This window comes from Pygoscelis adeliae, unplaced genomic scaffold, assembly GCF_000699105.1.
Source record: "Pygoscelis adeliae isolate BGI_AS28 unplaced genomic scaffold, ASM69910v1 Scaffold411, whole genome shotgun sequence".
Taxonomy (NCBI): Eukaryota; Metazoa; Chordata; class Aves; order Sphenisciformes; family Spheniscidae; genus Pygoscelis; species Pygoscelis adeliae.
The window spans coordinates 1,335,007-1,351,686 of record NW_008824111.1 but is presented as its reverse complement, the minus strand read 5'-3'; the positions used below and the strand labels follow the sequence as shown (position 1 = coordinate 1,351,686).

General features: G+C 36.6%; 1 protein-coding gene across 1 annotated transcript in view; it reads left to right on the top strand.

Annotated features, from left to right (window-relative positions):
- The window catches only part of CACNA1D (calcium channel, voltage-dependent, L type, alpha 1D subunit), a 207,631-nt gene that overhangs the window by 158,865 nt on the left and 32,086 nt on the right, over window positions 1–16,680 (top strand). The window contains exons 31-39 of the mRNA XM_009334220.1: window positions 3,394–3,432; window positions 3,851–3,979; window positions 4,724–4,789; window positions 6,543–6,634; window positions 7,975–8,134; window positions 9,389–9,516; window positions 9,631–9,727; window positions 10,137–10,239; window positions 11,351–11,452. Of these exons, the coding sequence (XP_009332495.1) occupies window positions 3,394–3,432; window positions 3,851–3,979; window positions 4,724–4,789; window positions 6,543–6,634; window positions 7,975–8,134; window positions 9,389–9,516; window positions 9,631–9,727; window positions 10,137–10,239; window positions 11,351–11,452 (916 nt within the window). The remainder of the gene's footprint in view (window positions 1–3,393; window positions 3,433–3,850; window positions 3,980–4,723; window positions 4,790–6,542; window positions 6,635–7,974; window positions 8,135–9,388; window positions 9,517–9,630; window positions 9,728–10,136; window positions 10,240–11,350; window positions 11,453–16,680) is intronic.

The following is a 16,680-nucleotide window of genomic DNA, read 5'->3' as shown; positions in this document are numbered from 1 at the left end:
CTACATATACATAATGTGCCACCTACTTCCATGTGTACATGTCAAGTAATATTACTGAAGTTGCAAATAAGATTATGTGTTTGGGTAGTATATGTTTTTTCCTTATCTGTAGGAAGCAGATGTTCTCCGTTATTGTCAGCCAGTCTGTCTTTTATTGTTACTGAAGATTGTGTTAGCTTAATCTTAGTTTCCCAGATCTTAGTATTACTTCATGCTGGATGGACACACATACACGTTAACTAACTTTCTCTCTTAGATGAGCGTTTCCTTTATAAATAAGTATGAATAATGTTTTCTTTGTGGTATATCACTATATTAGCTTCATGATAATTATTATTCATAATATAAACCAGGCTGCTGTATTATCAGAGGGAAATGCCAGAGAGGGTAAAAAGTTAGATACGCTCACTTTAAAATGTCAGTACCCAAAACACTTGGCCGATGATGGGCAGAAGTTGAGTATTTTCAGCTCCAGTAGAAAAAAAAAATCCTTTGGTATCAGGAGTTCGTTTTCATTGTTTGTTTCTAGCATCAATCTCCACCCTGGTAAATTTGTACTATTTACTTTCTGTGAACAGGGTGTTTTCCTTTTTCATTCCTGGCTTGCTTTTTCCAGTGTCCATAATTTATAATCTCTTGCATGTGACATCCTAACACTTCCCAACAGCAGCAGATCAGCCATCACAAACAGGCAATTAGGGACTGCTTAGTACAAAGAAGCTGAGAAAGAGTGATTTATAAGAGGAGTGTGTGTTACACTGTCCTGTGCATACACAAATGTGCATACACAAATACATTCAGTGCCCTTCAGAAAAAAAGTTGAGGGATTTTGCACTCATCATTCCTGAGCACCTGCAGTAGAACTGTTCGCATAGATCTGATCTCTGGCTGCATTTTCAAAAGTGAGAATTAAGTAATTATAAATATAGTTATATGTAGAAAAAGTTCTTTTTACTGACTTTTCCTTTTGTGAGGGTTTTTTCATAACCAAATCATAATGCATACTCCTTGTTATTTAATTGCTTTCCAAAAGAAAAAATAAAAATCTGTAGGACCCAAGTATCCTTGTTCTGTTCTTATCTATCCCATTACATACTGCTATCCTAATACTGTTCCTAGCTTATTTGGGGCCCAATCCTTCTCCTATAAAAGCTAGTGGGAAAAACTCCCAAATGCAAACCCCAGCATTTTACTTCTTTTTTTTTTAGTGTCAGTTTGTGATGATACTGTAATTTAATCTCCTCTGTATCTGTCAAATACTTCATTTAATTTTTGATGATACAAAATATTGAATGCTATTTAAGTAGTTCACTCACTGATTAAGACGGCATCAAGCTCAGCATGAGTCAGTCACCAGAGATTAATACAAAACTTCAGGCTTCATCTGCAATTTCTTTAAAAGTTTCAGATAAAAAGGAATTTTTTTCTGTAAAAAAGTCAATAGCAATGTGGGTCTGTATACACTAGTACAGGTTTGCGATTGATGTAGGTAGAAAGCTTTGCAAGATTGTTTCCATGTTTTGTGCTATTTTGGCATTTATGATGTCTGTGATTATGAATTTCTCCTTAATCTATATTTTGATGGTTTTATTTCAAATTGATGAAATATGCAGGGAATTTCTAATGCAGCAACTGTTTCATTGGCAGCATATTTTTTTGTGTATTTTATATAAGTGCTTACAAAGCTTAGATGTTACAGCTGATTTTACAAATACTCTGCTTACTGAAGTCTAATGAGGAGATCTGGGTTTTGGTTAATATTAATGCATCAATTTAGTAATAATCCCTTAAACAGTTTTAAAACTCTTTGTTTCAGAAAATACTGATATCCTGGCAGGGCAGTAATGTATACATACGTAGATTGCACGTAGTTGAACAGACAGTTATTTTTACCTCATTTTCCCCTTGTGATACCTTTATATTATATATGTTTTGCAAAAAAGGAATGGACAAAACAATTAGTATTTTGAGAAATACTGCTAATGATCTAACTTTAACAAAGTACTACCTATTCTTGTTTTTTTTTACCTTAGTATGTTTGTATAATATACTGCCAGTATTTTCAGCAGAATCAGCTCCTCTCTTTCCCCTTCCTTCTCCCCAAGTTTTGTCTTAGGTAACAGCAATGCTTGAGATTTTACTCAGTGAAGCATGGCATTGAGAGTGTGTCTGATGCATCCACAATATGTGGGAAGCAGCACTGAGGAGGCATCATGGTTATTGCCGCTCTATGTGACAGTAATTGTTGAAAGGTGCCCCTTTAAAAGGAGGATATTTTAGGCAAGAGAGTAAGATCCATCACTTAGATCCAACATCCAGAATCCCGTTTGTTCTAGTGCTATGAAGTTTTTAAAGATGCTTCCATTCAGTTTTGGAAGAAGCTGTTGTGAATCTGTCAGTGCACAGGCAAGTATAGACAGTTGGTCCTTTAAGCTTTGCTAGCTGCTTTGCTAAGTGTCTGACCATTTAGGATATCAAGACAGTTTCTCCAAAGACAGACAGAAACATTATAAAGAGAGAAGTGAGTTTCTTCTTCACAGGACATAGAGTTTGGCTCTGTGAACAAGAAGTTGGTGTGTGCCTCTCTCCTCCCTGTAGCTCCTGAGGGTTGTACAGGTCTGTTCCAAAAGGGTCGATCAAATCCTGAAGCCCTTTGTCCATGCCTGATTCTGTTACATCAGCTCAGGTATATGAGTACTTTGTAGATGGTGAGAGGGTACAAGTATTGCCTTCTCATTTGCACCTCTATGGGAGGGTTAGCCTTCGTGTCGTTGTGCTAAAAATGTTTGTCTATCACTTTGGCAGAGTGAAAATCTGTCCTTGTTAAGCACTGCAAACCCCAGTGTTCATCACTGAGTGAGTTAACTCAAGTGAATTACTTTGCTTTAAGAGACCTCCTGATGTGACACAAAACACAATTACTTGAATATGGTTAGATTCCAGTGATGGAGTAATTAATCTTCAAAAAGAACACAGCAGAAAAGGGACCTTGAAAGGCTAGTTTGACCCCAAAGCTTTGTTCTTCAGTTTTACTTAGGCTTACTGCTACAATTTCATACAACCTGTGGAAGTCGATGGCTAATTTTGTTTGGCTTACATAGGAGCAGATATTTTATTTTGTATTTACTTTCCATTGAGTCTTTTAAACATGTTTTATAATAGCAGATTTTAGTATGAGTCAGCCAACAATGTTTTAGTATGAGTCAGCCAACATGAAATGCTAAAGGGAAGGTTTTGATAAGGATATTAATCTTTTGTTCAGGAAGTATATTGAGTTGAAAGATGTTCATTTATGTTTAGAAATGAAAAATGTCCTTCCTTCTGTTTATGGTTAAGCTGATTTTTTTAATCTTTTATTTGATTTTAATAATTAATGTTCTTAATTTCTTAAAGCCAAAGCCAACTGAAACAGTCACAACTGATGAGTCTGGGGTAAGATTAGTAAATTGACCCCAGTGGTTTTACCTCTACTTGAGTTTATTCTTTTTACCATGTCTATTTTCCACCGATTTTTTCTGTATTTTTCATAACTGTCTTACTACAAAGGTGTTATGCAGTGTTTTGCCTTCATTGTCAATGTACTATTGAAGTCTACTACAAACAAACCCAATATGATCCTTGTTAACAAACCAGAAAACATGGAAATGCATGTGATGTGTGAAGCATTTCTACAGGTCCTGTGTTTTTAGCATGTAATTTTTCCTTTCATATCATGCTTATCAAGGTGAAAAGGCCCTCAAGATACATTTTCAAATCTTACCTCTTCCACCTTTGCATTTGATGTTGTTTTTCTGGAAGTGTTGCATGTTTGAGTTTGTATTTGGTTTGACTTCTCCATGATGCTCTTCAGAATTCTGAAGACAGCGCTAGAATCTCCATCACTTTTTTCCGTCTCTTCCGGGTGATGAGGTTGGTGAAGCTGCTTAGCAGAGGAGAAGGAATCAGAACTTTACTGTGGACATTTATTAAGTCATTTCAGGTTAGCAAAATTTATTTAAATTTGCTTCATAATTACAGCCATTTATACACCAAATTTTATGAAGCCATACCCTGTAGAGTGTAAAAAACACTTCTTTTGAAATTCATGCTATCAATAATTACATGTTTAAATATATTTGCATACTGATGCCAATTTAAATTTCACCAGTTACTTCAGTGAGTCCAAGTGTCGTTCTTTGTCATTTAATGTTAGCTGTTACCATGAGATTTCTATGGTACTTCATAAAAAAATATTTGGTATATCTTAAAGGGATAGGATAGGTTTGACACACACAGGTTTCATACTTCCACACATTTTATTAGATGACAAAAGAGGAATGTAATCTATTTTTTTATATAAAACTGATTTCATAAGTGTAACAAATAGATATTTGAATCCTTGCTCCTGAAAACTCTGATGAATGTGAAGTTAATGGAACTCTATAACTGTATAGAAGGAAGTATCTTTGGGTTGTCAGAATCAGTAATGAAAATAAAATTAAAAACTGCTAAAGATGATTCTTCCCCCTGGATTGCAGGCAGAAATAATTTAAAATATAATGAAGCTTGTATTCATTGTATGCGGCAGAATATTAAGAGTGACAGGTAATAACATTTTAAGCACTTGCATAGGAAGAAAAAACCTTGGAAAAGCCTGTGTTGTACAGAGAAATTATTTTTGTAAGTGGAAATTGAAATTATGGTGTGAAGTTATTAAAAGACAGTGCACCTGTCCCTTTTTTAGGCTCTGCCTTACGTCGCCCTTCTGATAGCCATGCTGTTCTTCATCTATGCTGTCATTGGAATGCAGGTAATTGTAGAATTTTTTTAGCATTAAACAAAAGTACAGTGTTGGCTACTCAGAGACATGTTTACTAAGGTGCTTACTGAAACACTCCTTTGATGGTGGTGCTGTATATAAGGCAGAGCTTTCGGAGTAATGTAAAAATCTTTTTTTGGCTATGATTTTGGTAGTCAGAAAATCCAAAAAGATGCAAGAGAAGAGCTTGTTGTGAGCTTATAGTATTTTGGTTTGCTGAAAGGAGCCACTCCTTTTCCATATACTGTGATGTTTACTCCTATGCATGAGTGTATGAAAGAACTCATGGCTTTTTTTTTTTTACTATAGACTTGTTTTGGGAATCGGGCATTAAAATGCCGGCTTTTTTTTTTTTTTAAGTCTTTCCCATATGAAAAGAATAGAACTAGAAAAAGCATCTAGCTAAAGATCTAGGCACAGCTGAGCCTGTGGTTAATCAAGAGTAGGATATATGTACAAGATGTACAAGCACAGAAAGGATTTTGATAACTTAAAATGTAAAAATGTGCTGTTGGGATGAAGGTGCCATTCCTTACACCAGCAGCAGTGCTCCAAGGGCAGAGCAGATTCTCCAGTCTTAGTAACTGGAGATAGCTAGATAGGAGAAACCTGTCAGGAAACTGTTCCTAAAATTCACACTACTGGGTCATTTCTAGTGTGGGGATGGGATAGCCGTTTGGGAGGGAACTGCACAGGCTGCAGGAAAGCAGCAGGTAAAGGCACTGAGCATGGAGCTGTGATCGGGAGCACAGTTTGAGTTGCATGGTAGTCTCTGTGCCACACATGAGATCTAGTGCTTGCCTAAGGAGGTGCCTGAGGAGCAGGGCTGGGTGACCATCAATACTTTGGCAGAAGTTCCTGTTAGGTATCCTGAATTTGGGCTGCAGTTCTTTTTTTTTTTTTTTTTTTTTTTTTTTTTCTTTTCCTGTCATAAGGCCTTAGGATAGCTCTGCATTCTGTAAAACTTTACAGATGTTTACTTTTGTTTTCAAAGTTGTAACGTTCTTCAAATCGACACAAAGGGACATCCTAATTAAATGGGATCAATAGAAGAAATATGCTATGGAGAGTGGTTTTGCTTCTGGATTCTTTCTCTTCATCGTTTATCCAAAAGCAACTTAATGTCCTTACAGTCCAGCAGCATGTATACAGAGCACAATGGTGTTAATCTCTCTAAATTGAGTAACAGCCTTCACTGTATTGTAAGAGGATATAAATGTATTATATTGGGGAAAAAGAATGGTCTTGTGGCCAAGGAATTGCAATTTAATTTTGAGGAACAGAACTCATTTCCATCTCTGGCTGAGACAGGATGCTCAGACTCTTTGTGCTTTGGTTTCTGTCTTTGCATCTCTCTTTCTCTGTTTAGATTCGAGGTTTTCAGGACAGTAATTATTTCTTACTACAAGTATGTCCAATATTTAGCACAGTAGGGCTTTAACATCAATAAAGGACTCTAGGTGCTAGTTTAAAACAAATAATATTTTCTCATCTGAAATACAGGAATATGTATTAGTATTATAATGGTTTATTAATGCTAAATTAAGTGATTAAGAATTACCTTGTATATGTGATAAATTTACTGCATTTACATCATTATCAGGAAAAACTAAAGAGAGTAAAGAAAGTGTATTTGTGAAAGTGTTTTTCATACATACTGAAGCAAGTTTAGACTGTAAGACCTACTACAGCTTCTGACAGTACAGGTCACCAGGATGAAAGTCAAAATCCTGTTTTATTGTAGGTATTTGGAAAAGTGGCCATGAGGGATAACAATCAAATAAACAGAAACAACAATTTTCAGACTTTCCCCCAAGCTGTGCTTCTTCTTTTCAGGTGAGTAAACCTTAACTCTTACTTAATGCATCCCATTTCATTGATCTATGAAAAATGTCTGTAGCTCTTGTACCATAGATTTGTTCAAAAGGTGTTTGCAAGTGAGAAGCAATTTAGCATAACAAGCGCATACTCCCTATGGCTGTATGCTGAGTGTCCATTGGCAGAGCAGGGTTCTAATCAAGTGATACAGACCTAAACTCATTACAGCTCTTGTGAAACATCTCATTTATGGAGTAATTGTCTTCAGGTAGAGCCCAAACATAGTCAGCCCTGATATCACTGTGTAGGTGTTGGGAAAGGTGAGAAAGACTGTGCCCTTAGTGTATTCTTTAGAAGCACAGCTAGCATGGCAGTTTGAAAAAATGAAAGGTTGTTGCAAAAATGAAGAAATAAGGTCTTCTTTACACTTGCTGAAGAGATGACAAGAAATAGAGGGTGTAACTTGCAGAAGGGAAATACCAGATAAGCAGTAGGTAAAACTTTCTGATGGCAAAGGTAGCTAAATCTTGATGTAGGGAGATTATAGAATCTCCATCACTAGAGAGCTTAAGAAGAGGGTAAACATTGGCCAGGAGTGCTTCAAAATGTCCTGGAGCAAGGAGGGGGAATGCCATCGAACAGGGATGCCTCTAAACGTGACAACCTTGAGAGCTCTCTTGCTTGTGATTCTGTAACTCCACTTGGCTCCTATGCATTGTTACTAACCTGGCTGGCAAAACTGGCAGGTCATTCCTTATCTGAGACCAAGGCATCACCCAATGAGATCTAAGTCACTTTATGCATGTAAAGACTTTTGCCTTTCAAACTAGGTAATGAACACAGCCAAAAAGTCATAAATATGTAGTCGTCTTTTAAATAGTTGAAATCATGGGTCTGTACACAGGCATTACCCAACTATGCAAAAAATGCAATAGCAGAAGTTAGAGACAAGCATTTCTTCAACCATGCTGAGGAAAAGGCAATTCATCTTTCACAAATAGATACTTTCATCTTTTATGACAGATTTTCGTACGTAACACCGCTTTCATCCACAGCAGCTCCACTGCAATAAGTGTTTAACTTGTAAATCACAGTTTGGGGTTCAAATTTTTTACATGCAAGCCTTTATGGTGCATTAGTCTACCTTAAAAAACGTTTCTGCAATGTCAGATCCTGCTTGTCATTTCTGAAACATGCTCTGTATTTTTTTAATTAGTTCCAGCTCTGAAAAGTTCACGACCTGTCTTCATGTTTGTGCTTGTACAGCTCCAAGCATTTTGTCAGAACTTCACAAATTAATACCTCTTTAATCCATTTTGATCAAATAATGCTTAATTTATCTTTGTGACTTTATAAAGGTGTGCAACTGGGGAGGCCTGGCAGGAAATCATGCTGGCATGTTTGCCTGGAAAACGCTGTGATCCAGAATCCGATTATAATCCAGGGGAAGAATACACATGTGGAAGCAATTTTGCCATCATTTATTTTATCAGTTTTTACATGCTTTGTGCATTTTTGGTGAGTCTAGCTTGTGCTTATTAACAGAAATGAGCTTTGGCATTTTGACTTTCTTCTGAACTAAAAGACTAGTGGCTTCAGAGAACGATTGAAAATCCCATATCTAAAATTTTTTTCAAGGTTATATTTTTCCATATGCAGTCCTAAATCCTGTATCTTATACTGATTTTTATGCTGAGAGTGGTGAAACACTGGCACAGGTTGCCCAGAGAGGTGGTGGATGCCCCATCCCTGGAAACATTCAAGGTCAGGTTGGATGGGGCTTTGAGCAACCTGATCTAGTTGAAGATGTCTCTGCCCATGGCAGAGGGGTTGGACTAGACGACTTTTAAAGGTCCCTTCTAACCCAAACTATTCTGATTCTATGATTCTAAATTCCCATGTGCAAGATGTTCTTCTGACTACATGTGTGCAGGAGTGGTTGGTTGCACATTTGAAAGCTAAGTTAACAGTCTTTTCATCAGCTATTATTTCATGCATTTCTCAATAGTATAATTAAATATTCATTAATAATAAAGCTGCAATTCCTTTTACTTACTAGTAATGCTATTTGTATTATTTAAACTTAGCAGAATTTTGATTCAGATCTCTACAAGTGTGCTCAAACTAGCACATGAGATGTGAACAATAACTTTTCTCCCTAATCCATGGCATAATGGATTATTTGCTCTACAATATGTTTTTCCTCATTGCAGGTGTCTGGCCTAAGCTGGTTGATTTGTTCTATTCACAGTACAGTTCTCCTTGCAAAAGGAGAGTGGTTGAACAGAATTCTGTGAACTAATGTAAACATACACGTTCTGCTGTTCTGTATCATCTTCTCTGTTAACAAAACATATGCAAAAGTCTTATTGTCATGACATTGAATCCTGTTAATACAAAAGCCGTTTCCCAAGATCTACGCTGTGTCAAATACATGTATTGGATCCATTCTTTAATTTGATGTAGTGGGATCTGGCAAATCAAGGAAGAGAAGCAAAACCATGTTACAGCCTATGTCAAAGACCAAGTACTCTAAGATAGAATCACACTCTCGTCGTGTCATATTACTTGACAGAGTTCCAGTTAGTCAGTTAAATGGTTAGCAAGTATTTCCTGTGATATTTAATGATATTTGCCAAAAATCATTGTTTATGAGATCAATTTATTTGTTTGAATTCTTAATCTGCTACCATATAAAATTATATTATTTATTGAATATTTTTTTAAAATTTCAAAATAATTAAGGCAGATTGTTCTTAATTACTTTTTTAGATTATAAACTTATTTGTGGCTGTCATTATGGATAATTTTGATTATTTGACACGTGACTGGTCTATTCTGGGTCCCCATCATTTGGATGAGTTCAAAAGGATATGGTCAGAATATGACCCTGAAGCAAAGTAAGTTAGATCATTTCTCTGATAAGATTTATCTGGTAAAAACAATAAAAGCAGAGCATAGTATATTCTTTGGGAATGTATGTATGGTTGGTAACTGATGTGTGTTGGTTCTAGGGGACGGATAAAGCATCTTGATGTGGTTACATTACTGAGACGCATTCAGCCACCACTTGGTTTTGGCAAATTATGCCCTCACCGAGTGGCCTGCAAGGTAGGTTTTACCCTGTTTTCTTCATTCATTCATTCAATTCTGTCCAATATATGCACAGTAATCCTGTCTGTTCACGACGTCTCCTTCACTCTCAAGTTCTCACGTTTTTCTGCAGGCTTAACTTAAACCAGCAAAATTAGTGTCATTTCTTTCAGTGTACTCATTCGAGTAGTTACCACCAATGTGAAATCACCGTCATTAATGGTGATTAATATCAGAAAGAAGCGATATTGGGTGGTTATTACACACAGCTAGGATGGAAGAGTCAGCTGTTCTTGAAGACATATAATTTTATGCCTCTCGGTGGATATTATTCTTTGAATAAGTCAGCTTTTCAGAAGTGAACATTACAGGAGATTTTTGCCAAACAAAGCCACATGTAAATTTGTTTTCCTTTTTTCATTTACAGAGGTTAGTAGCCATGAATATGCCACTAAACAGCGATGGAACTGTTATGTTCAATGCTACTTTGTTTGCTTTGGTTAGGACTGCTCTAAAGATAAAAACAGAAGGTAAGGTTCTTGGCTGTAAAGCCTTTACTGCACTTGTCAGAAGGTACAATGAGGAAAAGTTACAATCTACTTTATTCATTTTGTTGGACATGAGTCTGCCTTAGTCTCACTGGATTTGGTTTGCTTTTGGATCATGGGTTGTATTCACTGTTGCTAGGATTGATTTGCTAGAAAATGAAAGGAAAGGGGTAGTGAGGCCAGAGCCCAAGAAATCTCAGAAATTATTATATGCTTTTATCTGGTCAGATAAAAACATGTAGCAGTGGCATAACAGGAGTTCTACTGCAAGGAATGAATGAGTTTCCCTTTCTGTCCAATCAAGATGCTCCTTCCTCACTGCTCTTTAACTTTGTGCCTTGGATCCCATGTTGGTGCAACTGCAACTTTTGCACACTTGAAAGTAGCGTCCCCAGTTTGGTTGAGGCCAGTTCTGACTGGGTTGAATGGATTTCAGTCATTTGCATCAAAGAGGGAAAAGTTTTTTAAAATAGTGGTATGTTTCAAAGAATTTTCATTCTATTTTCATACATTTTTTCATTATTTTACCATCTTTTACTACTTTCTGTTCTGTGTCTTCTGCTATTCTCAGCAGAATTTGAGTTCCACTGCCAATAACAAACTGATTAGGTTAAGCCTCCTCAGGCATCACTGTGGTTTAGGTGAGCGTTGCAAGAGATGAAAACCTGCTCAGCAGTCAGTTGCCTGAACTTTCAAGCCTGTACAACTGAGTAATTACTATGATTAACCAAATGAAGGCTCAGCTTTGGATCAAGAAAGAAGTGGCTTGTAAAAAGCAAGTCATCGCTTTCTGCACAATTTAAGTGGAAGGTATTAAGCAGTGACAGAGTGGAGCCAAGATCTGTAAATTATGGTTGACCTCTGCAGTACTCCAGAGACTGATTTGAAAGCCCCAGGAGCTCAGTCTTACACCCTTTCTTCTCTTTAGTTGTTGTAGTATTGTTATCTGCTACTTCTTGTAGCTTAGGCTTGCTGCAAAGCTTCTTTAACACAGTCTTCGTTTGTATAAAGCTAATTAATATCCAAAGGATCGTTCATTGCAGCTGGTTGAAACATAATTGCCATCCTCCATTTTTCTATTTCATTGCCACAGGTAACCTGGAGCAAGCAAATGAAGAACTTAGAGCAGTTATAAAGAAAATATGGAAGAAAACGAGCATGAAATTACTTGACCAAGTTGTCCCTCCAGCTGGCGGTCAGTCTGATAAACTTTGCAATATGCTATTCTCTGTGCCTTTTGGTCTTTCTAGATTGTCAGGAACCAAAGAAATAAAATTACTAAGTTTTGCAATTATGATGTCATTAAAGGACAGCAAACAATGATAACAAAATAAATATAGAGAAAATTATATCCTGTTGGACTAGGTAATACATATAGGACTGATAAGTACAACTTCCTTAGATCAAAATGGGAGAGGAAAATCTTATGCTTATTTTCTTGCCTGAAAAAAATACCTTATTAGACCTAAATCTAGTCTTGATTTAAAGTCATTCAGCAAAAGAAACTACACTTAGTTTGATTTCAGTGCGTTGAGCAAAATAACATGTTTTGTGCTAATTAAGCTTGACAATGTGCACTACATTATAGCTTATATCCTTGTATATGTTGAATACTTCTGGGAGAAAACTGAAAAATTTTAATTGCTAGTTTAAAACTAATTTTGTTGCTAAACTGATAAAGGAAGAGGCTAAATTATCTCAGTTACACTAGTTTAAACCAGAGCAGTTCCACAGTCAACAGATAATGGAAATGGTTCAGATTTATGCCAGTATGACTGAGATATGAATATGGCCCGTGTAAAGAGATATCTAAATTCTAATGACACCAATACGTTTGTGAGAACTATAAGGCACGTATATTAGGTGTTCCTACGTGCTGTAAAATGACATGTCAAATATTTGTTATATCTCTCTCTTTAAATATATATATTGTAATATATATATTTAGCCTTTTTCAATATATACATTTTTATTAATATGCTGTAGTGTAGGTTTAGGTGATTGGTTTTTACTTGCTTTTTCAAGTTTTAAAGGTGCAGGATCTGTTGCACTGTCACCCACACCCAGGATGTATTTATCTGGACATCCAATACACAGATCCGTTGTAATTATCTGGTATTTCTTGTAGTTTATTGTACTTTTATAGTGTTACGGCAGCTTTCAGGACTGATCAGACTCAGGTTTGGAAGCAGATTCAAGATCCCAGGCCCGATGGTGGTGGAGGCTGATCCCTTTCTGAAGGTGATACTCTCAGTCTCTAGGGGAGGAAGAGCATGCTGGCTGCACTGCTGTTCAGCATGACCCAAGAAGCAGCATTAGCTTTGTCGCTGGAGGGAGCCACTTGCTATTGGTGTGGTGGCTGCCAGATAATAGTGGGGATGAAGGCAAAAATCTAGTAAACTTGACTATCCAAAGGGGAACTGATACTGCACATTTAAAACAACTTTTTGTGTTCTACTCTGTTGTTTTTAGCCTTACACCTAAGTGCTTGCATGGCATAGATGAATTGCTTTGTTATTGTTGTAACTATGTGCTTGAGCTTTTTCTGCAGCCTCTGTTCCTTTCAACTATGAGTCTTTCCGAATATTCTGAAGCAATTCTGTTTTAGGGTGGTGGCATGGAATTAGTGTTGCCTCTTGCCAACTTTATTCCCCTACATTTTTTTATTGAAGTAGAGATGCATGCTTCAGAATAGCGAGCTGTGCCTGCCTAAATCAATCTGACAAAGAATCTGTAAAGATTACATTCCTAAAACTAATCTTACATAGTAACTCACTGTTAACTTCAACTTCATTTCATTGCTGAATATAAGCTGTATATTTATTTTCAGCTATACTAAAATTCATTGCTAATATTTATTCTGCAAATGTAGCTCTGCCGCGTAGCTAGAAGGCTGAAAACCTGGATCACTGCTTGATTGATAGGAAACAGTATGGCTTCTACAACCCAGTATAAATAAGAACATGTTGGGAAGTCCTTAAGATTTATGAATTTTTTTATTTCAGTTTGGTTTGTTTCTCTGTGGACCTTGTTGTGACTTATCTGAAAATTGAAAATATTGTAACCCACCTAGAAAAAAGAGGAATATAGCTATTTTGCATTCATATGCCATAGGAGTGTAAAATAGCTTAGTATACAGTAGAGATTAGTTTCTATTGATGCTTAATATTCAATAGAAAATTGTAAATGACAATAACACCAGTGGCAACTGGTAATAACAATCTGCTAGGAGACAGAAAATTCTCTTCGATATAAATCAACAATGCATCCAAATTCAGTATGTTAAAATCACTTGCACTTATAAGTATCGAGCGGTCTAGTTTATAATGTTTTTCTCCAGTATTATTTTTGCTGGTATTACTGAATGCTAGATCCTTCGTGGGCTCGTGACCATGCCTCCAGAACACAAACAGAACAATTATTTGCGGAGCAGAATGAAAATAATCAGTGTAGCATTTTTTCCTGTATGATAAATAGATGCACTAGAAATGAACAGTTAGTTAATTATTGGTACTGGTTAAATAACTTATTACTATAACTTAATTAAACTGTTAATAGTTAGCAACACATTTTCAGTACAGAAAAATGAAACCGCTTTGCAAAAATGTAGAATGTCAGTCAAATGCCTGAATGTATGAATGAGTTAACATTCGTAGGAGACTGGAGAGTAAGAGAAATACATACAAATCACTAAAGATACACCTGTATTCTCTAAACTCCCCAGTCTCTACCTGCAAGCCCATTTAATCCTGCCTAATACTTTTTGCCCTCTTCCAAAAACTTCCTACTGAAATGATTCCTTTTGCTGCCACTAATTGTAATTACAGATTTGCCTATTCTGTGGTCAGTTATGCTTAGCTGCCTCCCTATACCTGTCCATATCTGGCTATATGTGTGTTACTCAAAAAACAAAGTCAAGGATGGCTCCCCTTGGCCAGGCTTCCGTTCTTGTGTGCACGTGTCTGCAGTACAACTGACTGTGCCTGTGAAGTACACATGCGTCTTGTTTGTACATACAGACTTCGGCATGCACAATTCAGCAAACTGGTAATGCATTCATCTAATATGCTTATAAAAAGTTGATGTGTGTCCAGAGGGATCAATAAGGGCCCTTCATTTCTGCATACGGAGAATTTGCAGGTATTGTCATCTCAGGTACAGTCAGTAGTCGTGCAATGTCATAGCCTGACTTGAGACATGCTCTAAGTGCAGCCCATAGCAGTGTATGTTATATCAAGTCTGTCACTTCTATGTGCTTGTTCTTTCTAGGAGCCATTTGCTATATCACTTCCTTAAAAGTTCTGTTCAAATACTTGAAACAAAATAGATAAAGGATGGGGAAAGGCTTATCTGGGGAGTTTGACCAAGGCTACATTGCAGATCAATGGATTCAGCTAAACTAGGGAAGGCAAGTTTAGAGCAGATGCTTTACAAGAGATCTCTTCCTAAGACAAACCACCATTAGTCTCCCGGGGAGCTGCCAAGAGAGATTACAGATGAACACCAAAGCAAATGTTCACAAAAAGTTTAGAAATTAGATCTGGGGAGTCAATTAAAAAGCTTTTTACTGCTGAGACTGAATCTGTAGACTGGTGAGCTTTTCTTGTGAGCTATAGAGTTCCTGCTATTTCGTAGCGGGAACTAGGGGGACTCGGACCCTTGAAGAGATGTCAGTATTTGGCAGAGCAGGCTCTTTAATGTGCTAAGATATTTCCTGCCACAGACTGGTCTCCCAGCCAAGATATTTTAAAGCAATTATTAGAATTATTTTTGCTTTGATACATTTAAAGACAAATAAAATGCCTGGAGAATACATCTGTGGTACATTTTTACTGAAGCTGAAGCCTGTTGTACTTTCTTACATTTCACACATTACAATAAGAGGAGCTTGTTTTGAATGGTAGAGGATTTATTTTGAGACAAATTTTGTCACAGAGGTAAAAATGAGTTTAAACAGTATCGTACATGGATTGGATTTCCCATCTTTTTTATTGATGTGAAAGCAAGTCATGAAAAGAAGACAGTTAATTAAATTTAAATTAGCAAAAGCTGTGTCAAATTACAGGTAAAAATACTATTAGAAATACTATCATTAGTGAGATACATTGGGACATATTATTATTGATAAAATGAAAACACGAGACTGTTTTAATCAAATGCTAATGCATGACATTACAGTATATGACAATCGATTAGAGAATTTGCTTGACAATCAATTACAGAAAAAGCTTGCTTAACAGAATGTGTTCAAATGTAAAAAAAACCCCACAAAACAAAACAAAAAACCAAACTCAGGTCTATTCTAAAGCTCCATTAGAGGGTTAAAATATGGAGGAAAGAAATGACATAAACCTAAAAAAATATCCATACTTTCTAACAAAGGTGTGTTAAAATGTGTCTGGGCACATTAGATTTTCTGTGTTTAGTCAAGTCACAACTGTACAGAGTAACCTAGACCCTGAGATGTGTTAAGCATCTGTCTGTCCCAACAAGGGCAACTGGAATGATGGGAATTTACTGTCCATCAGGATGTGGGCCCTCACAGTGGGGAGAACTTTGATGCTTAAAACACACCAGCCCTCCTTTATGTATGGCAGTAGCCAACTAGCAACCAGGTTGTAAATAGCTGTCTCAAGATACTGAAAAAAATCAAGAGATTAGGCAACACAGCAGAAAGGGAAATAGCTAACTTCATGCCAGGTAACTCTAGGGGAGAAAAAGTGTGTGAAAACAAAAGCAATGTTTTTTAATAGAAAACTATTCCTAGTTTTCTGGCAAGCGTTACTCATCAAGAGATCAAACTTGCACAGCTGAATGATTCAATGGGACTCATAAAACAGGCACATACATTCTTAACATGCTATGAAGCAGGTGATTTTGATATCCTTATAAGGTACCTGCCTTTGAACTCTGAAAACTTTGAAATTTGGATTTTGTTCACAACAGTGACTGTGTAAAAATGCTAGGTTTTACTGCACTTGCTGTTTGCATATCTTTTGAATCGTACTAAATTAACTGATGGAAGTTATTTTCATTCTATCAGCAGAGCTGGTACAATACAATAATGTGGGAAAGCGACATGTTGTTTCATATTTACTATTATCATCATCACCTATCTAGGTGGACCACATCTTCACTTAAACAACAGCCTCATAGAAAATATGTGAAGTTGTAACCTCTGTGCGATTTCCTCAGAGTCTACAATCTGTTTTATTGGGTGACAGTAAGATAGCAGAAAATACGGCCCGACATGAGCATCTGGGACACAACTAAAATTCAAACTGGAAGATGCTCGGGTATTACAGTGAAGGCATGACACCAATAAAAAAATATGCATAGCAAACCAGGCTGTAAAGATGTCTAAGTCCTTATGCAATTAGAACAATGCTATATTGATACACTGACTAAGCAAATTTGGTTCAG